Source organism: Blastomyces gilchristii (genome assembly GCF_000003855.2).
Source record: "Blastomyces gilchristii SLH14081 genomic scaffold supercont1.14, whole genome shotgun sequence".
NCBI classification, from domain to species: Eukaryota; Fungi; Ascomycota; class Eurotiomycetes; order Onygenales; family Ajellomycetaceae; genus Blastomyces; species Blastomyces gilchristii.
Genome location: NW_003101669.1, coordinates 1,075,819 through 1,102,663, shown reverse-complemented (window position 1 = coordinate 1,102,663; position 26,845 = coordinate 1,075,819). Strand labels below are relative to the sequence as shown.

General features: G+C 46.6%; 11 protein-coding genes across 11 annotated transcripts; 7 read left to right on the top strand and 4 right to left on the bottom strand.

The window, feature by feature from the left end:
- The first annotated feature begins 27 nt into the window (after positions 1 to 27).
- Positions 28 to 3,310, top strand: BDBG_06670 (CHCH domain-containing protein). The gene is made up of 4 exons (XM_002623185.2): positions 28 to 460; positions 575 to 833; positions 917 to 2,938; positions 3,009 to 3,310. Exons 1-3 carry the CDS (start codon positions 240 to 242, stop codon positions 947 to 949), a joined length of 513 nt encoding a protein of 170 aa, XP_002623231.1. The 5' UTR covers positions 28 to 239; the 3' UTR covers positions 950 to 2,938; positions 3,009 to 3,310.
- BDBG_06669 (UBX domain-containing protein) lies at positions 1,025 to 3,323 on the bottom strand. The gene is made up of 5 exons (XM_031722716.1): positions 3,167 to 3,323; positions 2,998 to 3,050; positions 2,801 to 2,919; positions 1,655 to 2,732; positions 1,025 to 1,529 (listed from the first exon to the last, which is right to left on the bottom strand). Exons 1-5 carry the CDS (start codon positions 3,243 to 3,245, stop codon positions 1,491 to 1,493), a joined length of 1,368 nt encoding a protein of 455 aa, XP_031579558.1. The 5' UTR covers positions 3,246 to 3,323; the 3' UTR covers positions 1,025 to 1,490.
- A 108-nt stretch (positions 3,324 to 3,431) lies between these two features.
- BDBG_06668 (COX1 assembly protein) lies at positions 3,432 to 6,518 on the top strand. Its single transcript, XM_031722715.1, has 4 exons — positions 3,432 to 3,791; positions 3,892 to 4,404; positions 4,485 to 4,590; positions 4,663 to 6,518. The coding sequence occupies exons 1-4, from the start codon at positions 3,554 to 3,556 to the stop codon at positions 4,760 to 4,762; spliced, it is 957 nt and encodes a 318-aa protein (XP_031579557.1). The 5' UTR covers positions 3,432 to 3,553; the 3' UTR covers positions 4,763 to 6,518.
- BDBG_06667 (uncharacterized protein) lies at positions 3,471 to 7,387 on the bottom strand. Its single transcript, XM_002623182.2, has 6 exons — positions 6,902 to 7,387; positions 6,480 to 6,745; positions 6,130 to 6,388; positions 5,616 to 6,045; positions 5,047 to 5,565; positions 3,471 to 4,947 (listed from the first exon to the last, which is right to left on the bottom strand). The coding sequence occupies exons 2-6, from the start codon at positions 6,567 to 6,569 to the stop codon at positions 4,851 to 4,853; spliced, it is 1,395 nt and encodes a 464-aa protein (XP_002623228.2). The 5' UTR covers positions 6,570 to 6,745; positions 6,902 to 7,387; the 3' UTR covers positions 3,471 to 4,850.
- BDBG_06666 (uncharacterized protein) lies at positions 6,547 to 8,619 on the top strand. The gene is made up of 5 exons (XM_002623181.2): positions 6,547 to 7,224; positions 7,330 to 7,516; positions 7,605 to 7,703; positions 7,757 to 7,809; positions 7,875 to 8,619. The coding sequence occupies exons 1-5, from the start codon at positions 6,903 to 6,905 to the stop codon at positions 8,054 to 8,056; spliced, it is 843 nt and encodes a 280-aa protein (XP_002623227.1). The 5' UTR covers positions 6,547 to 6,902; the 3' UTR covers positions 8,057 to 8,619.
- A 9-nt stretch (positions 8,620 to 8,628) lies between these two features.
- Positions 8,629 to 8,832, top strand: BDBG_17424 (uncharacterized protein; the record flags this gene model as incomplete). Its single annotated transcript, XM_031725145.1, has 1 exon — positions 8,629 to 8,832. The coding sequence occupies one exon, from the start codon at positions 8,629 to 8,631 to the stop codon at positions 8,830 to 8,832; it is 204 nt and encodes a 67-aa protein (XP_031579556.1).
- A 141-nt stretch (positions 8,833 to 8,973) lies between these two features.
- On the top strand, positions 8,974 to 10,689 carry BDBG_06665 (uncharacterized protein; the record flags this gene model as incomplete). Its single annotated transcript, XM_002623180.2, has 4 exons — positions 8,974 to 9,067; positions 9,177 to 10,043; positions 10,131 to 10,356; positions 10,470 to 10,689. Exons 2-4 carry the CDS (start codon positions 9,227 to 9,229, stop codon positions 10,687 to 10,689), a joined length of 1,263 nt encoding a protein of 420 aa, XP_002623226.1. The 5' UTR covers positions 8,974 to 9,067; positions 9,177 to 9,226.
- Positions 10,690 to 11,381: 692 nt separating this feature from the next.
- Positions 11,382 to 15,933, bottom strand: BDBG_06664 (rho-like protein rac1A). The gene is made up of 6 exons (XM_002623179.2): positions 14,708 to 15,933; positions 14,574 to 14,606; positions 14,447 to 14,505; positions 14,210 to 14,390; positions 13,893 to 14,125; positions 11,382 to 13,826 (listed from the first exon to the last, which is right to left on the bottom strand). Exons 1-6 carry the CDS (start codon positions 14,738 to 14,740, stop codon positions 13,766 to 13,768), a joined length of 600 nt encoding a protein of 199 aa, XP_002623225.1. The 5' UTR covers positions 14,741 to 15,933; the 3' UTR covers positions 11,382 to 13,765.
- Positions 15,934 to 15,940: 7 nt separating this feature from the next.
- Positions 15,941 to 17,867, bottom strand: BDBG_06662 (uncharacterized protein). The gene is made up of 3 exons (XM_002623177.2): positions 17,469 to 17,867; positions 17,246 to 17,358; positions 15,941 to 16,987 (listed from the first exon to the last, which is right to left on the bottom strand). The coding sequence occupies exons 1-3, from the start codon at positions 17,529 to 17,531 to the stop codon at positions 16,840 to 16,842; spliced, it is 324 nt and encodes a 107-aa protein (XP_002623223.1). The 5' UTR covers positions 17,532 to 17,867; the 3' UTR covers positions 15,941 to 16,839.
- Positions 17,868 to 19,155: 1,288 nt separating this feature from the next.
- On the top strand, positions 19,156 to 20,502 carry BDBG_06661 (uncharacterized protein; the record flags this gene model as incomplete). The annotated part of the gene is made up of 4 exons (XM_031722714.1): positions 19,156 to 19,448; positions 19,548 to 19,610; positions 19,828 to 20,348; positions 20,405 to 20,502. The coding sequence occupies 4 exons, from the start codon at positions 19,156 to 19,158 to the stop codon at positions 20,500 to 20,502; spliced, it is 975 nt and encodes a 324-aa protein (XP_031579555.1).
- A 3,466-nt stretch (positions 20,503 to 23,968) lies between these two features.
- On the top strand, positions 23,969 to 26,768 carry BDBG_06660 (rho GTPase activator; the record flags this gene model as incomplete). The annotated part of the gene is made up of 9 exons (XM_031722713.1): positions 23,969 to 24,145; positions 24,267 to 24,320; positions 24,409 to 25,015; positions 25,096 to 25,301; positions 25,357 to 25,987; positions 26,089 to 26,232; positions 26,314 to 26,408; positions 26,496 to 26,566; positions 26,657 to 26,768. 9 exons carry the CDS (start codon positions 23,969 to 23,971, stop codon positions 26,766 to 26,768), a joined length of 2,097 nt encoding a protein of 698 aa, XP_031579554.1.
- Between the last annotated feature and the right edge of the window lie 77 nt (positions 26,769 to 26,845).

Below are 26,845 nucleotides of genomic sequence, written 5' to 3'. Positions count from 1 at the left end.
TTTCCACATCCTTTGGGTCAAGTTATCCGCCGTTCAACCAATCGGAGTTCGCGTATTCGGCATCGGTCCGACTATTCTCCCCAGCTCCGACGGCTCCTCAAAATTACCCGTATTTTCAAACACAACCAGTCAAACCATTTCAACTCTCATCCAACATCTCTCTATCTATATTCTAATACAGCTTTTAACCCCCTCTTCACGCAACAAACCAAACAAACCTCCCCATTCGCATCCCAAAAATGGCTCGTCAACGCCGTGGTGCCGCTCCCGCCCGCAGCGCTCCCTCAAGACCAGCTGCTGCTCCCGCCAGACCCGCGCCCGCCCAACAGCAGCGCTCCGCTACCACAGCTGCTCAACCCCCAGCTACCACCCCTGCTGCTCAACCACCTGTTGCCCAAGCCGCTCCTGTGCAACAGAGCTCTGGGCCAGGCCTGTTCGGCCAGATGGCGTCTACCGCTGCGTAAGTACTGTTCACCTTAAATGGCCCGCTTGTATAAAATGGAAAGGGAGAGAGAGCGAGGAAGGCGGGATACGAGAAAACATAAACTAACAGTTCATTTTACAAAAAAACCAGCGGTGTCGCCGTCGGCTCTTCCATCGGCCATGCCATCGGTGGATTCTTCGGCGGTGGCTCCAGCGCCCCAGCTGAGGCTCAACAAGCACCCCTACCAGCCGCCGCCCAGCAGATGGACAGCGGCCTCTATCAGAGCAACAGCGCCACCAGCGGCTGGGCCGAGAATCCTGCATGCGAGACTGACGTGCGCGCGTTCAGAAAGTGCATGGATGATAACCAGGGAAATATGTCCATCTGCGGCTGGTATTTGGATCAACTGGTATGACTATTTTTCATCCATATATTTTTTCATATGTCCGCCTTTTTTGGGAGATGGGATATGGATGCTAACTATTTGTATAGAAAGCTTGCCAGGAGGCTGCTAAGCCGTATTAGACGAGACGGTTTTTTCTCGTTCGCCAGTTAGGGCTTTTCTATTTTAATATTCAAACGATGGTGGATGCAGTAGAATCGTGATCAACATCATTTTCCTATATAGCGCGTACATACCATCGGTCAGGATTCAGCTGAATCTAATTCGGCTTTTTTTTTTCCCCCTTTTTTTCACGTTTTGTGTACTTGTACAAATACTCGTGGTGTGTCAAGGACATTGTGGATATGATGCCGTTCAGAAGAGAAGCACAACAAATGGCTACCACATAGAAATATTAATATAATAGAGAACAAAAAACACCAAAAAAAGAGAAAATCTCAATTCCAACAACGCCGATCCCCCTGCTATCGATATGCCGAAGTCGTGATGACAAGACCGGGTTCCATAAGAACTATGTAGAGTGTCTGAAGACATAGTGAAAAGTCAATAACAAACCAGGGCTCCCGAACCACATATCAAACAAGATACACATTGATAATTAAGTATACGACGATAGGAGACTTCCTTAAAGCTTGCTATCGTTAGATCAAAAGAGTTCCATATTTACTCGCTTTCTTGATCCCTACGGGGTTCGAAATTTAACTATTTCATAGCACCTGTCAGTATATCAGGGACACGAATTACTCAAAAAGTTTTCTTCATGTTATCCGTAGGGGAAGAAAATGCTTCTATTTTGAAAGAAACGTGGGGGAAACATATATCCATACCTGATTCCCGTTATAAAATTGGCGCGCTTCTCCATCATCACCGTCATAGAGAGTTCTCACATTCGATCTCACATTCCTTCCTCCCAGCAGATTAGCTCTATTTGGTGCCTCTGCTGCAGGTGATGACTCAGTTGCCGTCGACTCAGGATTCGCAGCTTGGCTCTGAGATATCCCCAGAATTGATCCTATGGCCCCTGCTACCGCACCAACGGTTCCCGTAACCAGGTTATAGCCAGCATACAGCCCTCGGACGGGAAGTGAAGCTCCCGCAGAGGCATAAGCTTCTGTGTATGTACGCACTGGAACCATTACTAAATTTGCAGTAGGACCTAGACCTAGTTCCTCAAGGGTTTGATCTTCTTCTGCGTCTGATATGGTTCGGCTGGGAAGAGGTGTCAGGATCTGTTTTAAGTTATATGGCGCGTCGCCATCCGAGCGCTGGCTATCCAGCCAGGGGCGAACGTCATTTTGAATGGTCTGAGTGGGTGAGAAACTTGAGCGTACTGAACTGCCGTCAAAGAGACGTATCTGTAGGCGGAATTGATTTGGTTTAGGCTTCGGTGCCGGTCGTTGGTGGGCTGGTTTTGGGGGATCATTTTCATTCTTGGTTAATGACGCAAGAGATGCTCTTATCGACTCCTCTCTCGCTTTTCGAGCTTCGTTATCACGCCTGATCTGTTCTAATATTCGATCTCGTTCTTCTTTCTTTTGCTGTTCTCGTTTCCGCTGTTCTAACTTCCAGTTTTGAGCTTGTGATTGAGACGTGTCTTGAACCCGTTCTGGCTCCTCGGCCGTCTCAACTCGTCGTTTGCCAGCTCTTATGCTTTCCCTCCTTGCCCGTTCAGAAGTTCCCTGCTCCTGCTCCTCTGTAGATTCCGAGTCGTGGTCCGGGGTATGAGTTGAAAGCGGGCGGGAGGATACCGGAGTACTTACCCCAGGGGAACTATTACTGTCCACCTGTGCTGGCGGAGCCATCTGCGAAGTTGGGATAGGGGGATCTTCGAGCGCCTTTTTCAGTCGACGTTTAAATTCCTCCTCAGAGACACCTGATACGATGTATTCCCGAAGTACGCCGTTTCTAAAACCCATCTGTTAGCGCCGTGTTTGCCGGTTCGAAAAGAAGGCTATAAGGGAATGAAAGGCCACCTTATGACGACCAACGTGGGGACTTTGCTTATGGGGCAAAACGAGGCCAAATAACCTGCTTCCACTGAACCCGCTTGTAGTCGCAAAGAGATAGTCTTTGACTTTATTAATGGCGCTACCTAGCAAATAGAGATAATGGTCAGTATATCCAGTCATACATTCCTGCGTCAAGCGTGATGGGTAGAACAGGCTCATACCTCGTCATTAGCCAAATACTCATTCTCCCATTTCGAGCTTTCATCCGTGTCGTCTAAATTAGGCACATTTCGACAAGGCCGCGATATAGATTAGCATTTCATATAAGTCACCACACATTAGCTGCCAACAAAGTTTAGGTAGATGCGGGGGGGGAATTAAGGCACAAACCTCGAACAAAACAGATGACATATTTGGCTTCATTGACAGCAAGGGCTATACCGCCCTGTAGATCTCCTTCGTAAAACATGTTCGGGTATCGATGTGGTGTAGTATAAGGGCATATTGAGTAGACAAGCGCAGAGCAATAGTTCAAGCTATGTTGGAGCTTTGATGGAATGATGCAAATGGGGTTCGGCTGTGCACGGACCAACCATATCTGTTGGCTTTCCTTGCTTGCTCCGACGACACTCGAGAATCTTTGTATTATTATTTAAATATGTCGTGCAAGGTAACATAGCCAGTCATTCCCTAACGAATTTGTTTTCTTATTTATTTCATTGACCTTCTTATTGTTCATATTACTATAACATTTTGCATTATATTTTTGGCATTCCTATGAAGTCCTCACTTTCCCCGCTGCAGAAATTTGCGTCTGCATTCTCCCGTAGCCCATTACGAACCACACCGCGGAGGCTGAATGCGGATTCAATAATATGTGCGCGTTGTTGGAGGAAACAACAGGTCCGCTTTGCCCATCAGCCAGCTGACGATCCGACCTGGATATCTGTTGTGGACAACCCCGCAAAGCTCGTGAAAACGGGGAAGAGACATGGCCCAGGATTGATCCTTCTAGGTACGCTTGACGGATCTATCCCCTGCAAAACCGGCAGGAACTTTTTTTTTCTCCTTTTATAGAAAAGAAGAAGAACATTGCATTGACAATTGTTTACTAGCCATCATACCCATTACCGCGTTTGCCCTCGGAACATGGCAAGTTCAACGCTTGGATTGGAAGACCAAGCTCATTGCCAAATTTGAAGACCGTCTCGTGAAGGCACCCCTACCTCTTCCTCCTGTCGTTAATCCAGATGCCATCGCCGACTTCGATTATCGCCGGGTATATGTTACGGGTCGCCTAAGGCACGACCAAGAAATGCTCATCGGGCCTCGTATGTATGAGGGCAAAGATGGATATCTCGTCATTACACCACTGGAGAGAGGCGATGCCGGGAGCACAGTACTCGTCAACCGAGGCTGGGTCCCAAAGGATCGCAAGGACCAGAAAGATAGGAAGGCAGGTTTACCTGAGGGAGAAGTTACAGTGGAAGGATTACTGCGCGCCCCTTGGAAGAAAAATATGTTTACGCCGGACAATAAGCCGGAAGAGGGAAAGTTTTATTTTCCAGATGTAGTGCAAATGGCGGAGCTTGTTGGCAGCCAACCAATTTGGATTGAAGAGACAATGAGTAAGAATTGCTCCCCCTCCTATTAATTCTTACCCACTGGTGAATCCCATCGCCCAAAAAACTGACCCCGGAATCGGTAGACCCTGAGCTCCTCACAATATACCATAGAGAAGCGAATGGTATTCCTATCGGGCGCCCACCTGAAGTAAATCTCAGGAACAATCACTCCCAGTATATCGCAACATGGTAGGTGGTTTCTGTCGTCCACCCAACCCCGCTTGCCCTGATCTTGTGTCTAATTATTAATTGCCTACCCAGGTACGGTTTGTCGTTGGCTACCGCGATAATGTTCTGGATGGTCGTTAGAAAGAAGCCAAACGAGATAACTCGGCGGGTGCGACATAATAAAGGCTGGTAGCCTCGAGACGCATCAATCTCTCCACTCTTGCTACGGGCGGATTGGTCTTCTGGGTTTTAAAGGCGCTTTTCGGTGGAGTTGAAATTTTTCAGCGCTTTGGAAGACGGATATCCTGCACAAGCTCTTTGGGCAGATGCCTTTGGGCAAGCGCAAATACTGTGGTGTTTTTGCCAATATGCCGTTGCCTGTCTCCCACATTAGCATGTAGGCCTAGGATCCAACTCTGAATACTCATGTTGAAAGTGGGATCTGAAGTCAGGGAAAAAGGAGGAAGGGGAAATTACCTTCTCATGAGTGTCATGACATCCGTCTCATCGATAGTCTTTCTGCCTGCATGTTTCGCATATGTTGAGAGGTCATCACTCGCTTGCTCAAAATACCATTCCGTCGCCTGCTCAATAGCAGCCAAGGTCTCCTTGCTAATTCTCGACTTTCCTCCACCACTCCGGGCAAACCGAGTGGCCAACTTTTTTACGATACCGGATGGTAGCCGTGGTACAGGGATACCGTGTCGTGATAGCTTTTGTTGCTTGCTACCCTTCACCTTTTCTTGAGGTACTGGTTCTGGACTGCTTGAAGGAGGTGCGGGCCTGGAAAGGTCGTCTTGGATTGCAAACTCAACGCCTCCTCCACCAGCAACGCTATCGGACGACGGAAAGTCGGTTTCCACGTCAGGATTGATATCAAGGGCAAAATCCTCATATTCTTGCTCAAGCTGATTTCCGGAAATCCCAGCGGTCGTTGCATCTGGTGTCGGGAAGGAAAAGTCAAGGTTAAAACGTCGCAAATCTTCGGTCTCTCCTCTTTTGTAGATTAGCTTTGAATATATAAAGAATAATTGACGAACCCTTACCCTGCATCAAAGATAGGCCCGGTATCTTGTCCATGATCGTCTCCATCATCTCCATGAACTGTCGTATACTCCAGTTCCTCTTCCTCTAGATCCTCCATTCTGCCGAGGTCACCGAAGCGGTCACTGAATCGATTGCTCCCCATGCTTACTCTGGACAGAGTAGTTCGATCCTGTATACTCCGCTCTCGCCTTGGCATTTCTATTGATCTCCAGGTGAGATCGATATCTTCCTCAATAGCCAACGAGAGTCTAGGAGGCTGGATATCTGGACTCTTATCGTCCTCTACTATCATTTCCGCAAGCGGTAGTGAGAGCCTAGGCCTTGGAAGATCTGGTTCTTCATCAAGATCATCGATCGGTTTGGGTGTGGGTGGCTTCTCCGGCTCTTCTTGTGGTGATGATGAAACTGCTCGCGTGGTGGGGGCCAGTACTAGATTTCAAAACGAATACTTCAATTTAGTAAAAACATCACTTGCTACCTAAACAAGGTATATAGCAGCGTCTGATTACGAACTTTTACCCAGGTTCCTTAGGATATCCATGGGCGTTTCTCGCTGCACCCGTCCACTTTTCCTCCGATCCCGCCCAGGAGTATATGTAGCTGCACGTCTTTGAAGCGCGCGCAGCGCATGAGGAGTCGCGGGGGGAGCATTGGCGCCTGTATATATGCTACCTGGTGTTCGTCTTGCGGAGGCTCGGTTTGCGGAGAGCGGAGGCCGAGCGGCAATTGCCGCCGGAGTTGTAGGGTTTATTGTTCCCGCGAGTTGGTGAAGCTAAATGAAGCCAGAGAGGATAGAAATAGAAAAGTTAGTCAATATTCTTTATGCGCAGCTTTTCCATCCCGTAATCATGTTTTCCACGTACGGCATTGAGGGGGCTCTCCTGGTCTGAATTTCTCTTCCCTGCGCTACGAGGGGTGGTCCTCCGGTAGTTTTGTTTGGAGGGTGACGACATAATCAATGCTGAATGTTAATTTTCCTTGCGCGCGCAAAACGGCATGCCTAAGCTTGAGAAAGACAACTAGTTTATTCGCTGGTAGGAAAACCTTATATTTGCTTAATTGCGACGCGTTGATTTCATTGTTTTGTTCTTGCGGCGAAGGTTGAGGTAAGGCGATCTGGGTCCGTTAACTAATAGGAGATAACTTTAGTTAATGACTAAGCACAAGGACAGAGCCAAAAAAAGCTGAAGCTTCAAAAAAGAAAAAAGATAAAAAATTTAAGATAAAATAAGAGCATTTCCGCTTTGGCTACGCTTTCTTTTAAGAAATACTATATAAAACTCACAATGGGGTCGCCAGCGCAACCGAAACTTCCAGCTAAAGCGACGAAGAAAAGACGTAGAGAAGATGAGGAAGACGTCCTTCCCACTAAGCAGGCAGCTCCCACAGCACCAGCAACCGCAGCGAATGATGGAGGTAGCAAAAAGAAGAAACGGAAGAAAACGAAGCAGATCGTCGAAGATCCAAAAGATGCAGACAAGAAAGATGGCATAGACGAGTCTATTGGCAAAATGGACGGGCCTCTCCTGGCAGATTTCTTTGCGCAGCAGGCAAAAAGGCACAACAGCGAATTGACCGCGGTTGAATTAGATGATGTCTATGTTCCAGGTAAGAGATTTTTACATGCTTAACTTAACTTTAGGCGATATATTCATTCATGAACATGCAGATCTAATCTATTTGCTTTCGAATTTTGCGCTGACCTTGAAACAGAGCATGCATTCCTAGACACGACGTCTTGGAAATCACCAAGAAAGTTAGAGAATCTCCCTGCATTTCTCAAGGTTTACAGTAGGAAGAAAGGTAGTCCTGATTCGCTGTCAACTGCCCCTGAAGAAAAAGGCAGCCCACATACGATTGTGATTACACTCGCGGGCCTTAGAGCGGCCGATATTACGAGGTTAGTATTCTACTTCATATAGGAACTTGCTCGCTGCAGCTAAGTTTTAATAATGCATTTAAAATATTAACTAATGGATTCGTTCTAGAGCGCTTCGGCAATTCCAAAACAAAGATTGTACTGTCGCTAAGCTATTCGCCAAACATATCAAACTGGCTGAGGCTAAAGAGTTTGTAAAGAAAACGAGGTAAGGTCTTTTGGAAAATTTCCAAGTAATTAATAACCGCTAATTTTGTGCAGAGTTGGTATTGGGATTGGTACTCCTGTTCGATTGAATGATTTGGCTGCCTCTGGTGAGTTTCTCCCTCGGGGTTAGATTTGGCGGGATTCAAACGTGGCTAAAATGTTCTATTCTTAGGCGAATTGAGTCTTACACATCTCAAACGTATTGTCATCGACGGCTCATACGTCGACAAGAAGAAGCGGGGTATCTTCGACATGAAAGATTTACACCTCCCTCTTCTTCAATTTCTCAACCGCGCGGATCTCCGCGATCGGTACTCCTCTAGCGATAACCGAGTGGAAATTCTGGTTTTTTGAACTGATACCCTTTTGTATATCGCTAAGCGTGGAGACGCGGTAGGATTACGGCACTTCTGCCTAAATTCAAACTCGGTTAATACATAATTCTCCCGCATGAGATGTCTTCGCAATTTGAAATCGTCGACCATCCCAATCAGGTTCACGCCACCGCAGCTAGAGGCCGTTCCTCACTTACTATGAGAAGACTAACAGCCAATTCGAGGAAGTAGGAAAGATAACCCGGCCGGTGGTGAAGGTTTCTGTCTAAAATATGCATGATTTGGAATGAGAGGAATGATGTTGAGCGCTGAAACCTAAAAGGATTGTTGGATGGGCAGCAAGAGCTGGAAGAGAATGAAACGACCCGGGGTAATCTCCTGATCTGCCTGATTGAATACCATACTTCACGGTTATTTCCGGAGCTGGCGGCGGTTTTAAGAGCCAATATGGCTGAATGGGTCGGTTGTAATTGCAGCAGTTGTCATAGTTAATTAGAAATTTCACTACCCTAATTTCTCTTAGGACCTCGCGACGATTAAATTAACAACATGTACCACCAGTAGATATCTTGCTATCCAATGGTTCCCACCATGCTGTTTGAGGTCTCAGTCTCGATATATAACTTGCAGGAGAGGGTGGGACTTGTATCGTATGATGGCCTGAAGGCTCAGAAAATTCTACAGCTTTTGGGAGTCTGGACACAAAAACACAAAGCTCTCCAGCAACTACAATTGGCCTTCCATCATTTGCTAGGGCCGGGTGTCAACTTCTCTAGCCAAGTCTACAAACAATGATAGAACTCGCCGTGAAAGCATGAACTAGAGTGATTCCTTAGGGCTTCAACGCCACGTGATAGATTTTGGTCGAGTTGGAAGCGGTGAGGAGATCATTTATTCTCACCGCCTAGCCTGGCTGGTTTGACAGAAATATTTCAGCAAAAATGAATAAATTTGCAACGGATGTACTGTACAGAGTAGTATACCGGGGAGATATCGAAGAAGCTTCGAGCACGAGAAGCGGAAAGATTTAGTGAGTGCACTCCTATAACCCGAATTTCAATGGGCCTTTACATTCGAGATAAATTAGTTGTTTTATTTTCATTCCCCATTAGCTAACTACATTTGCATTTTCGTACTAGGGAGTTTTTCGAGTATCGAGTTCACGCTCGGAAATCTATCAGCCGCAAAAATGGGCGATAAGCGGAAACGGAGCCAGTTACTGGCTGAAGATGATGCGGTTGAAGTTGCGGAAGTGAAACAGAAGAAACCCAAGAAGAGCGACAAGGAGAGGAAAGGAGATAAATCAAAGAAGGAGAGGAAGGAAAAGACAGGAAAGAAGCAGGATGACGAGGAAGTTCAGGACAATGTTGAGGTTAATGGCCTGGGCACGGATGCTGAAATGAAGGATATTGATGAGGCGATCCCATTGGTAAATGGTACTGCAGGAGAAGAAGCTGAGAATAAGGCGAAAGAGGCGAAGAAGGGGAAAAAGGAGAAGAAGGGAAAGAAGGAGAAGGAGAAGAAGGAAAACAAAGAAAAGAAAGTTAGGGAAGCCGATGAAGTGGTGGAAGAGAGACAAGATAAGAAAAAGGAGAAGAAGGAAAAGAAGGAAAAGAAGGAAAAGAAGGAAAAGAAGGAAAAGAAGGAAAAGAAGGAAAAGAAGGAAAAGAAGGAAAAGAGGAAGGATAAAAAGGACGTAGAAGGCAAGGATAAGTTGTCAAAGGAGGGTGAGGAGAAGGGGGAGGGGGAGCAGGAAGCAGTGCCAGGAAATTTAGAGAATCAGGAGAAGAAAAAGAGCAAAAAGAGCAAGGATAAGAAGGAAAAGAAGCGGAGCAAAGATAAGAAAGATAAAGAGGGCGTTATGCTCCCTGAACACGGGGACATGACCGAAAAACCCGCTGCTGTTGAAACTGATGCTGCTGAGGTGAATAGCGTTGATAAAACTATCGAAGGGACCAATGGACACGATGAAGAGAAGAAAAGCCAAAGATTCATTGTATTCATTGGTAAATGCCCTTTATTTTATCTACACCTCCCTTTTGGCTCTCTAATTCCTCGTCCAATTACGAAATAATACTAACATCGCGGTCTAGGTAACTTGCCGTTCCAAACAACTCTGGAAGCCGTGCAAAAACACTTCGCAAAAATCGACCCCAGCCATGTCCGACTCCCCAGTGAGAAAGGCGGGAAGAAAGGCCGTGGCTTCGCCTTCATCGAATTCGACCATTACGATCGCATGAAGACGTGTTTGAAGCTGTACCACCACTCCTTATTCGATGATGGCAAGAATCCTGCCAGGAAAATCAATGTTGAATTGACGTGAGTGATCCTTTCTTTTCCCTCCCTCTCTAATCACATCTATGTTTGACTTGTTTCCAATCCCCCTTCCAACACGGTGCCAAAACATACTTTAACTTCCACATCCCTATTAGTGCTGGTGGTGGTGGCTCGAAATCCGAAACTCGTAAAGCGCGCATCGTGGAGAAGAATACAAAACTCTCGGAACAACGTGCTCGCGCAGCAAAAGAAGCTCTGAAACAGAAAAATAAAGCCGATGCTGCTAAGCCGGCTGATGATGCAGAGGCAGCGCCAGTGAAGAACGATATGGACGATGTGCATCCCACTCGGAGGAGATGGGTTCCGGGTCCCTGAGAAACAGTGCCTTTTGATTTTCTAATGGCGTTGGGTAAGTAAAAAGGGAATATTAACTAAAAAGAGATGGGAAATGGAGTGGAAGTGGTACATGTATCTGTCTCGTTCATCTATTTTATTTTTTATTTCATGCCCTTTTCCCTACTGTATTGGTATTTATATTGAAATTTTACGTTATTACTATTTTCCAACCCCTCGCTCTTTTCCCGTTTGTATGTTCGTTCTCTAATATTAGCTCCTAGGCCTTGGATAATTAACATCGAAGAAGCTTTGCAGACCAGACGACAGCCGCTATTTGTCTCATTTTGTTTCCAGTCTTTCATGGCCTATCGTACTGTCGTGGGATCATTTGATGATTAGGGAGACGCAGCCCCATTCAGTTCTGTAAGCGCCATGCTCAACTGACTATATCATTTCTGACTCCAGAACCTTATAGGCGCCCGCCTTTCCCCCCGAGACCAATATATTTTTCCTTTCCAACAAATAGGCGGGGTGTGCCTGTGCCGCAATTCTATAGTTACTAATCCGTAGGAGCAGTTAGCAGGATGGTAAGCACCCTTCAAATAAGTAGAACATGCATATCCTTAGGTCCAGCCTAGTGGAAACATGAAGACAAAAGTTTCTCTTGATCGAACCGATACTACTGTGTTCATTGGAAGAATCACAAGCAAGCAACACTTCGAAACGCTGCTATCTTACTTATTTTAGGCCACTAGGGCAACAGAGCTCAATCACCACCAGTGGGCACTGATGGTAGGTAGAGAGACTGAACCAACCTGGGACCCCTAGCAACTGATTCATGCACCCCGCTAATCTATAAGTCATGAAACACGCTATACGGAGTACATGCACCGCCATGCCTCCGGCGACATAGCGGCGCACGGGGGCTGGTCTGGCTTCGTATGATGGTGATCAGGTTGGTGTAGCTGTCGAATAGTGACCTCTATCTGCTGTACCTACCCCGATCCGTACCTTGACAAGCACCCATACACCAACAATCTACACAATATTTCGGCCAAAGGGGGGATTGGAGAGGGCCCTCTGAGCTCCTATACATGTGACTTCTTTAGGAGAAGATCCCAGACGCCAGGACGTACATGTACTCTACATGCTCTATGCATCTTTCCTAACTACATCCAAGTCCTCAAAGAATATCAAATATCGCTCCATGTACATGTACAAGCTTCAGTCGCAAATCCCCCCAGCAGCTATGATCATGGCCATTTTTGTCATAAGAGTCCAACGGAACAACCAGCTCGAGTGGTACCATTTAAAGCGTTCTCACCCTGGATATTTTACCATAGTAACCCTCCATATCCCTGAACACATATCTGTGGCAGTATTCAGATAATGTCCGTACGTTCTCAGTCGTCCCAAGTCCGCCATTCCTATTGAATAGCACACGTATACCCCTCAGAACCGGACTGGAGCATTCTACCAACTGCTTTGAGTGCACAGGTACACCGCATCTCATGATCAAGGGGAACTACAAATGGCATGGTACGGTTGGTGCAAAGCTTAGTGCGGGAAACAATCTACACGCACATTGATTTAGGGGATAGGGGGAACGATGCTAAGATGCGACGACGTGTCCTGTTTGGCGTGTAAGGTGCATTGCTAGGTGGGGGAATGGCATTTGGGGGTTTTCCTGCTTGGGTGGGGTGGGGGTGGATATAGCAGGTATCAATGTGTGGTTGCATGGAGAGCACGATAATTTTGTACTTCCAGTTCCTTTCTTTAGGGGGCCAGAGGGCAGAAGGCGACGGGGAGGGAAACGGTGTACGGGTAGCGTAAAGTATACAGAGAGGGAAGAGAGAACAGGGAAAAAGGTTTTTTCAAAACACATTATCACCATGTTTAGTGGGAAAATATGATGACAAGAAGAGTTGCAAGACAAAAAAAGGGGGAAGGAGATGAGTTAAGAAGAGCAGGGGGATGAAACGAACGGGGCAATGTTGTAGCTTGGCCATCACTGCTTTCCCTCCCCCATGCGCCGTTACCAAAGCGCGTCGTAATTCGTTTACAAATTATCTAGAGGAATATGAGCAGAGCCAAGTGACAGATCATGAACAAGATTTTGCGGAGGAAGTTATATTAGGTGAAAGCGATAAGTGGCAGCGGAGATGTTGGCGCGGGTGACAACCACGACGGGCGGAAAAGGAGAAAGAAATAAAAAACAATGTGCGGTCGAAAATAGAAAGATGACAAAACTAATCAATCCAAATCCACCTTCCAAGCGGCAGGTAAAAGAAAGAAGGGGGAGGGGGGAGGGGGGGAAATAGATAAAGCGTTAAAATGACGACAGACCTAAGCAAAACAAGAGAAAGAAAGGAAACGAAGTGGGAAATTAGAACGCCAGAGCAAGTAATCTGCGGGTGGAGGGCAAACTTCATCAGATCGTAACAATTCGATTTTTTAACAGCTAAGGGTAAATCAAACTGGAGGGAAAAGGAAACCAAAGAGGGGACGGCAAAAGAAGCTTTTCTTGGATAGATAGATGGGTACGAGAGGGTAAGATGGGGATCCAGGTTTTTAAAATTTGAAGAAAGTAATAGAGCACAAAATGGCGCACAAGTTTGCATAGATCTCATAAGATTTCAGGAGAAGTTGGCTATATCATAGCCTCGAGCGCCAAATCAAAAATTATCTGCAACGGAGAGAACACTCAGGACGAAAAGCTAGAATTAGACTCAACATGGGTGGGAATAACGGTCAGAGAATCTGGAAGAAATCGTTGGTCAATTAGTGATTGCAAGATGATGAGGGTTTACTGCCGCTCTTGAATTAGGTCGTTCCCCCTCTATTGAAAATTCTTCGAGTAGGTCGTGGTTCTTCCCGGATAGTTCAGAGGAAAAACCAGTTCATTAAGTTGATTTCGTATAACTCAGAAAAAAAAAATAGGCTACGAAGAAATGTTCGCTGAGTTTCCGGGGATTTCGCTTTCAGTTGAGAAGAAAAGCAAAATAGCTGAAAATGAAGAAAAGTAACATGCTCAGGGGATATCATAGTGTCATCTCTATCGTTCTTCTTTTTGAATCTCAGGCAGTCAGATGGGTTCTGCCGGCACACGAGAGATTTAGAGGAGATTGCATTTGGATTTTTTAGGTTTCGCAACAGGACGTGGATTCAGCACGGCACTAGAAACAGTTAGTCTCCTACGGGTTTCCTAGAAGTTGACGGCGGTGGTTATGGGCATGGCATACCGAATAGCTTCATCGAAGACACTCTTCAGATTTCGCTGCGTGAGGGCTGAACATTCGAGGTATTTTTGTGCTTTGATCTCTTTGGCAACTGCGAGGGCTTGTTCATAAGACACTGGTTCCATCTTCTTCGCACGAAGACTTTCAGCAGTAGCCTTGTCCTCTCGCAGATCCAGTTTGGTCCCTACTAGAATTATGGGGACATTGGGCGCGTGATGTTCGATCTCCGGGTGCCACTACACAAAAAATTAATATAAAATGCGTGTAAAAAAGGGCGCGTGAAACCTCAAATGTGTCTAGGGCGTATGTTGTCAGCGTACCTTCGCTTTGACGTTATCGAAAGACGGCGGGCTGACGATAGAAAAGCATATAAGAAAAACATCGGTCTGTGGATATGACAAAGGACGTAGTCTGTCGTAATCTTCCTGTCCAGCAGTATCCCAAAGACCAAGACTGATTGGCTTCCCATCAACCATTACACTGGCGGAGTAGTTGTCGAACCTATGTCCTGTCAGAAAGATCGAAACACCATGGAGGATGTTTTATATAAAACATACACAGTAGGAATATACTCTCCGGGGAAGGCATTTGTGGTGTAGGAAATAAGGAGACATGTCTTAAAGTTTTATGTTAGCAAAATCAGATATAATCGCCACATTAAAGCTGAAGAGGAAAAATGCTTACCTTGCCAACAGCACCGTCGCCAGTAACAACACACTGGGAGAGGAATGAGAATGCTGGTCAGTAGGTAAATTGGAAACTCAAACATAAATCGAAATCTGGTATTTGGGACGGAAATCTTAAAAGTTACCACCAACCTTCAGTGACTGAGTAGCTGGTCCAGAGGCCATTTTTGTCGAAACTTCCAGAGAATGAAAGTCAATGTAAAAAAAAGAGTTAAGTAACAAGGATTGAGAGACCGAAAGCGAATTCCAAATATAAAGCCTAAAGATCAAGTCAAAGGCGGTCTAGCTGGTCAAAGTCCTGCGCCAACGGTGTTAAAGTCTTGACAAAGATGAATGAAGCCCACTGTCCAACAGGATTCAATCCAAAGAAACACACAAGGGCTCTCTAATGGCTTTTTTATTTATTTCTTCGACGAGATATAATGGCGCAGCTTCAAATATCCTATAACCTTTTATATAAAGGAGATTAAAGCTTTTATCGGGTATATGGACTGGGATCGTGGTTGGGGACTTCGGGAGGTGTAGATTGCGGCGGAGCGATAAACAGCAGCGACCACACGGTAAAACCAATTGGCGAGGGATCAGAGCTGATTAGCTAGGAGGATGGAAGCTCCTTTAGTGACGATGATGAAAATGGAATCTGGAGAGGCAACGATATGGTACGAGGCTGGTGGTGAGGGTGTTGGGGGTAGGGTAACCTTCACACCAAGCAGAAGAGCCAGGGAGATTACAAGACACAGCACCGCTCAAGCAGACAATCGATAGAGCAGATAAGAAGAGGACGACTGCAGGCAGGCAGGAGTGGGGGAATGAGACAGCAAGATGATGAGATGGTGAGCAGAGGAGGACAGGAGAGGAGGAGAGAGGTGAGGTGAGGTGAGGTGAGGAGGAGGTTGAGACGAGTTGGAGACCGGACGGGGGACGGTGAGTTGCTTGGGGGTTGACGCCGGCTTGGCCCAAGGAGAGGCTTGGCCCAGGTCTCATACGGGTCGCATCAACCCGCAGCATCAACATATTTATTTACATCCCATCGTATAGACTTACTCCAAATCTGGCCATGGTTGGTTTCCCAGAGTCAGATCCTCCTAGATGGCTTTGGTGCTGTGGCAGCTAACTGGTATTTGGTATTTGGTATGTGTTATGCTTAATCTAAATTTTGCATCTTTATATCCAATCCCTCGTCGAGGTTGAACCGGGACTGACCGACAAAGTACCCTGGTAAGCGCCGTGGTATGCTAGCTCCATCGATGCTCCCTGGCATGCTTGGTTGGCCTGGAACCACCCCCAGGATATATAGTTGGACCCTATCGCCCTTCCAACATATAAATCTCTATTTTTATGGAGGCGTGTATATATATATATATATATATATGTGCGACTCGAACTCCTCGATGTTCCGTGCAGCTAGTCTGTGCCGCCGCCTCCATGTGGCCCATCCCGGGTTGTCTCTTTAGCTGACTAGCTACATCCAACCATGGACAAGGGTGATTGTATCCCGATCACTAGACGTGGAGATAGCAAGCGACAGGTTTCGTTGCTGCTCTAGATATATTATTTAAAATGGCTACTTTCTTCGAAAGCTTGTTGGATGGAATCACCCGAAATGACCTCGCAATGATTGGGATGTCCAATCCCATTTCTCCTCCCACACATGTTAGAGCGCACTCTACACTGCTGTTGCTCTGTTGCTGTTGCGAGGATGGCGCTGCTGCTGCTGCCGCTGCTCAACCCATGTCCTGTCGTGCAACTGTTGGATATTTTAGCCTCTGGAAACAAATTATAGAAAAGCATACATACATGTAGCTTCGCCCGCTACAGAGCAAGGGCACAGCGAGCCTTATCAGCTCCCCGCATTATTATGTATAGAAAATTTTATAACTCACTAGTTAGTACGGAGTACAGCTTTGCTAATAACTTATATAACTTGTAGAAAATTCTCACCAAATGTAAGTACAAAACCCGAAATGTGATTTTACAGTTTATCGGAAGAGTATCGGAAAATTTCTGCTTCCCAAAACTGTAATAATAATGGTCGGACGTGTCTCAGTCAGATTCATCCCTCTGCCCACTGCTCATGTTCAATCCAATTTTGTAAATGTGTATGCGCAAGAGGGTGTCCATTTGTTACATAGCTCAATTAAAACCATAACGGTCATCCCGCATATATAAATATGTACATTGTCTCAATGATAAAAACAATAAGAAACTTCTCCCCTCCCCCGCCAAAACATGGCGCCGAAAAAAAAAAAAAAAGAAAAAAAACCTTACAACTTCTCCTCCCTCCTAAACCCGGCAATTTGGCGCCCGGCCTTGATTGTAGGCGGCTCCCTCAATAGCGGGCCCGCAGCCTCAGTGAGGGCCTTCAGGTGGCCGGACTTGCTATGCAGCTTCAGAGACTCGGCATCCTTGTATCTATGAAGTTTAAATTTTTTGGTGTTGTTCGAGAACGTTAGAAATCAGGGTCTGATCCAGTAGCATTCTTTTTTCTCTTCGGAACGATTGTTTGTGCTTTGGAGCAATGAAATCAAGGGCAAGTGTTGCATGAGCAGGGAACGGCGGGGTAGCAATAGCGCATGTTTATATATATGATAATAGGATAGAGGACATGCATTATTGCATAGTTATTTCCCACTTGTTGAATGGAAATGGATATGAGAGAAAAGAACATACCTTTCCACAGCAATTAGTTCGTCTCCTCCCTCTGGTTGCACAACATACCAAGCTAAAGTGCCAGGTTCAGTGTGCTGAATATTTTTGCCTGTTTCAACTAGGTGAGCGGCGAGCTGTAAGTCGGGATGGTATTAGCATTTCTTTTCTCTAGCATTGCCTCTTTGCATTTGTATTTAATTTCTTTTATCTTGGTCATTTGCAATGTGATAATGGGATTACTCACCTCATCAATCTTGCCCGGCAATGGCTTCATGATGGCGATGAGTTGGATTTCTTGGGATATCATGGTTATCGGAGGGGTAGTTACAGATAGAGGGAGATCTGTTCAGGAAGTAGCAGTGAAGATTAAATAACTATTTGATACCCTGAGAAAAATGTAGTTTTGCGGATTTAGAAGAATTTCTGTTATCCTTTTTATCGCCAGCGTAATCGATGTTATTTATATAATTATCTGACTGACAGCTTGCGCTCTAAGCTGTACGCTGTTTTCCCAGTGGCATCATTTTTACGTCGAAACTACCGCGGCATGTGTTCCGCCCCTTTACCGGATGCCGTGTTCCACTGCACTGCCTAATATAATAAGAATACCTAGGCAATATCCAACTTAACCACTCGCGATCGCTCAGCAACGACGGCCTTCACTGTCCAGTTGAATGGACGAGTTCAAGCATTTGAACCCTCGCTGAAGGCTCTCCCAGTCCAAGATTCGAGCCACACTCAACTGAGATATTTTGACCCTCGTTCAACTGCATGCCCACCGAAGCAGAGCTATTATTGAAGGATCCCTGACCCAGGCTAAAAGTTTGTCTCTGGCGGCGATATTAACTATAACAGCGCGGCTTGGACAGAATAATGTCCTTGCTGCTGGTGTCTCTGAACTTCCACCTTGCGACTATTCATTTTTGCAGGTCTTTTTTGTTTTTTCTCTTTTCATCAGAGAAATCCTTTATTTAGAGGCTGTTAGGTTAGGGCTGATCGAACAAAACAACAACTAACCGGAGGATATAAGTATCCCTTAAACATCTGATATTCTGCCTGATTGCGCTAATTGGAGATGGAAACGCCATATCTTTGTACAGTATGCATGCTCTCCAGCAGGCGCAATGGTTAGCTGAGACAACTGGGTTGGGAAACCGTTTGTACATGTATCGTCCCCGCCCACCAAGCTTCAAACCAAAGAATCTGATCCCTTTATCCTGATTGCTATTGGGTTCCCTGGCTAGTCAGTCAGGCGGTAAGGGGCATCGTCCCTTGGAGCGATGTCACCTTCATGGTAGCGTTTCTTGTCTATCTGTGAATTGAGTTCAGGTGAGTGATGCAATACTACGAAAAAGCAGGATGCAATATACAGTACAGAACGCTGTCTTATCCCGCTTCCCTCTTTTGCTCTGTTGCTGACCCATCATCCAGCTAGCTGTATTGTTGCTGTTGCTGCCAACAAGTGCTTATGTGCCTAGACGTTCTTGCTCGCCCCCCCCCCCTCCTACAAGCTCCCGGAGCCTTCGTTAGATATGGCTCCTGGTGGAATGGAGCCCTTCTAGGAGAGTGACTGCAAACAATGAATGAATGCATTCTTCTTTTTTCGCACTACTCTTTCTCGAGACTATTCTGTTTCATATATACCTATCCAGATATATTTCTATATATCTCTATATAAATACCTTATATCCATCCAGCCTCTTACATGTACATATTCCCCTACCTTTTATATATAGCTCTCTGCCCGCCTGAGCGCAACAGAAATAGCGTAACTTTTCTTATATATATCCACATATATACCTTTTTACCACGCTACCTCACAACTAGGTTCTAGCCTTTTGACAGCTGTCGATTCCTGTTGGCATAGTTGCTGACTTCACTAAACCTGGAGAATCAGCGTCCATGCGGCTGGATAACAGCAGGATAGTATGATGAGATCACACTGGTCATGGTTAATCGAGCGGCTGAGACCCGCTCAGTCGTCTCCATATTATGCTTTTTACATCCGAGAATGTTTACAACATGGTTATATGACATTCACCCAGCTGAAAATGCATATCGGCATGCAGTTGGGTTTTGGAGAGTGGAAGCACTGGTACTACCCGAGGTCGCAGGACAAGCCTGTCCGGATCGATATGTATGGCGATGGCAATTGCTCCACCTGTGGCATCCGCCACACCGGCTTCAAAGAGATCTTCGCGGAAATGACGGCATTTCATCGATCGTTAGAGTTGCCGCTCCGGTTTCGCTCCCCCTGGGCTTTCTCGTGGGCTGCAGCTGCGGGAGTTTTTTTACCCCCGTGGTCTGATATCCCCTAGTATAGCGAGAACGCGCAGAGGAAGATGTTGGAAGAGATTCCGAAGGTGGTTGTTGTGATGCTGCTAACGTGAGTAGTGACCGGCAGGCAGCTTCGGGGATTTGCATGGTATATATAAAGGGATAACGATCATATATTGACATCTCCCTAAGCGATGTACAATACACCTTTTGAAATTCTCGCACGCTTGTTGATAAAATAAAAATAAAATAAAAAATCACTGCCGTGGTTCGCGAATATGGCTTTTAACTGACAAACCTCCCCTCCGCGAATATCACGATTCTAGTTGGTTTTGTTACTTCCGCGAACAGTCCACGACGTCTGGTCAGAGATGTCGCTGCCTCAGCAACTCAGAGCCTTGCCCTCTATGCTCCTCGAGCGCCAGCCCTGCTGCCCCTGATGCGCCCCGTGCTGTCTTTGGCGCCTTGATGCTCCTGTATTCCCAGCAAAAGTTCATCCCGTGTATCGAGATGATGATGCCTTGGTCATTGAACACAATGGTCTTTTGGCACGGCCCGGGCTTTGTTGATTCAATGGGAAGTAGCGCGGAGGCTGAGGATTTGGCTGAAGACGCAGATCGCGAGTTACTCCGGCGCTACCAAGAAACATCTGCCGTTGAACCTTCGTACATCGGTTCCGGCAAGCGGTTAGGGTTAGAGCCCCTCATTTCCACGATCATGAGAACGAGGATGTGTATCCTGGCACCTGTCGCGCCCTGTCGCGCCTGGGGATCGGACACGCAGCCGGGAAATTATCTTTCCCCGGCAAGGTCCTCCCTCGCCCGTTCTGTTGTGCCTAGTGTTGCTTGTAAGTGTCCCTTTGCCCGTTTCCCGGCATAGGTAAACTTTTTCACAAGAATCCAGTCCAGCCGATTCTCAGATCACCAGAACGCGCACATCATGACGGCTGCGCTGCGAGAAGTAGGCGGTACCTAGCAGGCTCGCATAGCGACTTGACTTGATTGGACGATTAGCTGCGTTTGATCGAGCGAAGGAACTCAATACTCTGTGGATACATGGGTGGTAGACTAGCGCCAGTTCAACGAATTTGGTTATGCTACAATAGCGGATGCATCTGACTTCATTTCCTATACCTTTTGCCGCTGCCGTGACGAAGGGAATTTACCTCAGAGTGGCTGCACGCCGATGCCAAAACGATCCTCCGACCATATGGCCCGGCTGATATTTTCGGGCAAAATAGCCAGCCACCATTTTGGAAAATGGATGTTGACATGCTAACACGGTACTTCTGTCTATCTAACCTTGAAACTCAAAACTCCGCGCTGTATCGAACCGTCATACCTACCTGTCTCTAGTAGGTAGATACTGGATATCTTGAAATATCTTCTGCCGCGGGTAGTGTCACTGCAATCAACTTTGAACCCGCCCTCTAATCTCCAGATAACCTCCAGATAACACAGGCAGTGTGTACTCAATCTGTATATTCTCACTGCAATCAACATTGAACCTGCCTCTTCAATCGTCAGATCCAGATAACCTTCAGACAACCTCCACACTTGCTTCTATCTTCAGAAGTTGCAACTGGTTTTCTGGATCCTTGAGGTGGTCCATGAGTTGTTGATGAAAAGTGCGATGTCCGATGGGTTAATCACGCAGGTATGCCATGACCATGCTACTGGATTCGGGTTTGACCATTTCCCTCGCGCAGTGCCACTTCGGCTACCTACCCCTCAGCCCACCTAAGGTGGCAGGATAACATCACCCAATTCGTTAGGCTGGCGCTGATTTACACCACATATACAAAAGCCAAGACTCGATTCGATATTACAATAGTGCAAAGCAGCAGAGAAGGAAACCGCAGAGGACACTGAATAGAACGGATAGCGGGAACTATGAAGGGCACAGCTGGAAATCCACTCTGTTGCACTCTGACCCATCCGTCATGCTTGCTCGCACTCTACCCTTCTTACACTGACTATTATGCCTTTTTCCTCATTCTACTTATTTGCTCTCCATCTCTTTTACGATATGTTCAATGCGCGCATTTATTCCCATCCATGCCACTCAGCAATCACACCATCTCATTTATGACAGCCCTGGTGATCTCTGTTAAAAATACCTCCGCGATGATAATCATAATGTGTTCACCGAGTTGTTCAGCTGATGACTGCTAGACAAAGTGATATCAACAGACTCATACAAGTGTGAGATTGTCCAGTGGAGTGGAGATCACACTACTATGATCACTAACAAGTCTAAGATTTCACATCAATCAGCTCTTCAAATACATCCAACATTTGGCCGATGTCACTGAGCGCTTGGCCTGTAGCATCCTCACCGTCCACACTAACTACATCGACAAATACTTTGAGTACCCACCGCTCCCATTGCTTCTGATAACTGTGACTCGACTCGATAGTACAACTTAAGTTAGTGTTATGGTTTGGGATTTAGTTACGCCCCTCGCTTCACATCAAAATTCTGGGGATGTCTTTGCGACTAATGGGGATCAAGCGATGGATGACAGCTGCGTAGCGCCCCAACCTGACAATGGAGGTTACCCTGCGTTTGCTCCTCATGGGCCAATACGAGTCTGGCTGGAGCTCCTTGCTCGAACAAGTCGAATGAAGCATAAATTCGACAACCACCGACCCAGCGACTATATCCCCGTTAGAAATCTTGACAGCTGTTAAGGCAAGGTGGATTCCGATACGCAATGAGGACTCACCTCCAGAGGTTACAACCTGTATATATAGCTGGGCGGGACGCTCATGCTCTTCTTCTAATTCTGAACAGATTCACTGACTGAAGAGGTTTATAGAGGTTTGACTCTGGAGTTTTGAAGAACATTGAGAAAGGAGTAGAGATTGAATCTCAAGAATCAAATCTCTCAAATTCTGAAACTAAAGATCTTCATTCAAAATAGGGCTTAAAATGCTGCTCTTTTCTAAGTCCTCATACACTAAGTACTCATATGAAAGAGAGATGTTGTTCTTGAGAGGTTTCTCTTTCATTTCCGATTCTTTATGAATCCTACCCCACCCTTTTTCTGTTCCATTGTGCCGTCAACTGAGAGCAGCTCTTCACGCCATAGCCCTACATCATACCCGCTGAAGAAGTGGATGATGAGACCGGTTGGCCCCAGATATTGAAGAGTGAGATGCAAATAACTATGTTTCCTAATCCATGTCGCCAGGTGGACAAGAAAACCCTGGCATTGCCTATTTTCACCTTCCTCTCAGACCCTTACTTTTTCTGTAGCCATATCTTCTTTAATAGCGCGCAGCCGCTGACTTCCAATAAATCAGCGAACTACCTGTTCAATTCGCCTAGAGCGAATACTCTGAGTCCGTCACCAGGTGTTCTCGACGATATTTGAAAGCCGTTTATATCAAATATCGAGCATTGATTTTTTTTTTTAATATATGTATTTCCCCCGCGGTTCATGAAAGTACATATTCCTTACATGCTCGTTATGTTGGGCTTTAAGCCCCTATTTGGAACAAGCGTCAATATCGATGTGGTATGGAATGGGATATTTAGAAGAGGAAGACGTCAGGGGTGCAGGGGCAGAATATGAAGACATACCTGATATATTAAATATTACCCTGCTATTTTTATATATAAATAAAATAGCTAGCATATGTGTAAGTTAAATACTCCGCACAGTCACTTAGCTTCACGTAAAAGTCTACTACCATTCATTCATTTTCTCAGGAGTCCCCTTGCAATTTCCCCCTATCTAGCATGGTCTGAAGGCCAATAATGAGATCCCTTGGAGCCATAATAAATCTTAATCTGACATTGTTAGAGCCCATGCCCCTGTTCGGCATAGAGTACAGAGTACTGGCAAAACCAGATGCAACGGGCGCAAGGTACCAAGTGACAGAGATGACAGAAACTTTCCTTGTGGTACATACATACAAGGACATTAAAATAGAAACAATTTGCATCCAATGGTGTAACTGCGGTTGGGATATATATATATATACACCACCCCGTTCTTGTCTGTCGTACACCTTGTGTGACAGAAGGAGGCGCTTTGATGGTGGGGGAACTCAACCGCCAAAAAGTTCCCAGATATAACAACTCAATAATAATAATAACAAAACAGCAGAAAGTAGTTAACTAAATCCAACATGTTGTGTGCTTTGTTTGATGGGCAGATTAGCCCCCTGACGCGGCCTGCTAGCGGCCACTAACAGGCGCTAGGCCCGCCAACCCGCCCGACTAACAACTAACTAAGTTACTAGCTATGTAATAAATGTCTGTTCTCCCTTCAGCCTACAAAGTCGCCAACAACAGCCAGCCAACGTCGGATAACCAACCCCCAGCCGCCTGAACAGCCAGTCCCAACGACGAGCACCACACAGCTTTCGAAAGAATTGGACAGCGAGTCTCGTCGTTGCCCAACTTTGCTCTTCCTCTACCCAACCAGTTGTACAGATCTCCCATATATTAGTAGTCATGACAGACAGCCCTCCCCCCGACGATCGCCCTACGCCAGATGCCTCCCCACGAACAGAGAGCGAACTGCCTCCCCGCCCACCATCGCCACCGGCGAAAACAGCATCTCCAGAACCAGCGCCTGCTGCCGTTAATCCAGAGGAGATGGCTCAGTTGGAGAAAGTCTTACAGTCGGATGTATGTGGACCAGATCCGAGATCCTTGTTTTTCGCGCACAGTATATACCGTGAGATTTTGAAGCTGCTGAGAACATGATAGCTAACTACTCATGGCCTACTTAAAAAAAACAAAAAAACAGATTGGAGTTTCGATTCTATTAACTAGATTGAAACAAACCATTGCATCCACTAAAGTTCGTCACGACAGCCCCAATACCCTTCCTCTTCATACCCCAATCCGTCGAACCCTCCCAATGACCAGTTGATTTCAAACAATTCCAGGACTTCTCGAGTTTCCTACGCAAGCGATCTGTCATCGAAGAAGAACATGCGCAAGGCCTCAAAAAGCTTGCTCGCTCTGTCCATGACTCGGCCCAGCGCATCGATAATCGCCAAGGCACTCTCTCAGTCAGCTGCGATGAGATAAACCGTATCCACGACCGCATGGCCGACCATGGCCTCCAATTTGCGCTCTCCCTTCAACAGATGTCGGATGACCTGAATGAGCTGGCTGCGAACCTAGAGCGGGGCCGGAAGCACTGGAAGCAGAACGGGCTGAATGCGGAAAAGCGCGTGCAGGATGCGGAGAACATGGCGGAGAAGGCGAAAGCGAAATACAACTCTCTCGCCGAACAGTATGACCGCGCTCGGACCGGCGACGCTCAGCATGGTAAATTTGGCTTGAAGGGGCCCAAGTCTGCGGCGCAGCATGAGCAGGATCTGTTGCGCAAGGTCCAGAATTCGGATTCGGAATATGCGTCCAAGGTCCAGGCGGTGCAGGGTATGAAGAATGAGCTGATCTCGAACCTGCGGCCGCAGGCCGTGCGCGCGCTGCAGGATTTGGTGGCTGAGGGCGATTCTGGGCTTAGCCTTCAGGTGCAGAAATTCGGTATGAATGAATTATTTTTTATTCCTTAAAAGAGCGACATGCGGTGGTATGGCATTTTTGGCGACTGACGTTATTTTTAGCTACATTCACCGAGAAACTTCTGCTTGGGAATGGTCTTTGCGTGAGCCCATTGAAGAACGGCGTCAATGCCAATGCCGCTGGGTTTAAGAGCCTGCGGGAAGTTGCGTCTGAAGTTGATGACGAGAAGGATTTTAAGAGCTTCGTCTTGAGCCATGCGTCCAAGATTGGCTCAGGATCTACTGAGATCAAATATGAGAAGCACCCAGTCCGTTACTAATATCAAAATCATTCTGTTTAATTTTATCTGACATGCATTCTAGACACTCGCGACCCCTCCTCCGCAACCAGCCCCTATACAAACTGTAAACCAACCCAGCCCCGCACCTCTCCCCCAGGCTCCTCCGCAACTATCAGGACCTCCGTTCAACTCCACCCCCCCTCAATCTGCAACCTCACCGGTCCATCATCAGCACTCGCCACACTCCTACCAACAACCGTCGCAGCAGCAGCCGTATCAACCACCATATCAGCTACCACCTCCGCAACAGGATCCATATGGCATGCACGAGCAAGCACCAGGACAAATGCCACCGCAACAGCCACAGCGGCAGCCGTATCCACCGCCTGGGCCCGGTCCAGCCCACATGCCGACCCAATACCGGCCCTATTCACCGGTCCAGCAACAGCAACCTCCTCCAGAAACCCTGTCAGCAGCTAGGAACGGGTTCGGCGCAGATACATCACGTGAGCCGCAGGAGCCTGACCCTGGGCCTGGCCCTGTATTCGGCCAGTCTCTGGAAGCTCTGTTCCTTAGAGATCAAACCGCCATTCCTATGATCGTGTACCAGTGTATCCAGGCCATCGAGCTTTTCGGGCTCAATGTTGAGGGTATCTATCGTCTCTCTGGCAATGCTAGTCACATTGCGCATCTGAAGGCTCTGTTTGATCATAGTATGCAAGGATCCTTCTCTCTCCCTTCGCCCTCCCCTTCCATTTTTCTTACGAAAAAAACGTTGATTAACTCGTTACCCTGACTGAAAAAAATACTTTAGACTTCAAACTAGTCGATTTCACAAACCCGGAGAACTTCTTCCATGACATCAACAGCGTAGCTGGGCTCCTGAAGCAGTTCTTCAGAGAGCTTCCTGATCCGTTGCTCATGAATAAGTATTATGCGGATTTCATCAATGCTGCACGTAAGTGATGTGATGCGAATCATATCCTTCGTATACATGTATCGTTCGTACTAAACATGTCATCGATGGGAAAATATATAGGTATCGATGACGATTACCAGCGCTGCCTTGCATTGCATGCGGCTGTTAACAATCTCCCGGATGCACACTATGCGACCCTCCGGGCGTTGATATTGGTTAGTATCCTTTTGCACTCGTGTTTCCATCTCTATATAGTTTAACGTAGTGTTATATTGTGCTAACTAAAAATTTGTCATAACCAGCATCTCAGCCACGTCCACAGACGATCTGACGAGAATCGAATGAATGCAGGCAACATCGCTATTAGCTTTGGGTGAGTTGCCCCCCTAGTTTGCTATTACTTCTACATAGCTTGAAAATGCGCGTAATAATACAGCGTACTAATTCGGATACTTTATTTTAGTCTCACCCTGATGGGTTCGAATGCCGGACACAACGTTGCAGATTCCGGTTGGCAAGCACGTGTTATAGAGGGCATTCTGCTGAATGCGGACACAATTTTCCACACGGAATAAAACAAGTGGCGCGTGCACCGTTCCTGTCCTCTATATTTAGCCTCCCTTCCTGCTTGTTTTCGGTTTTCCGCATGCCA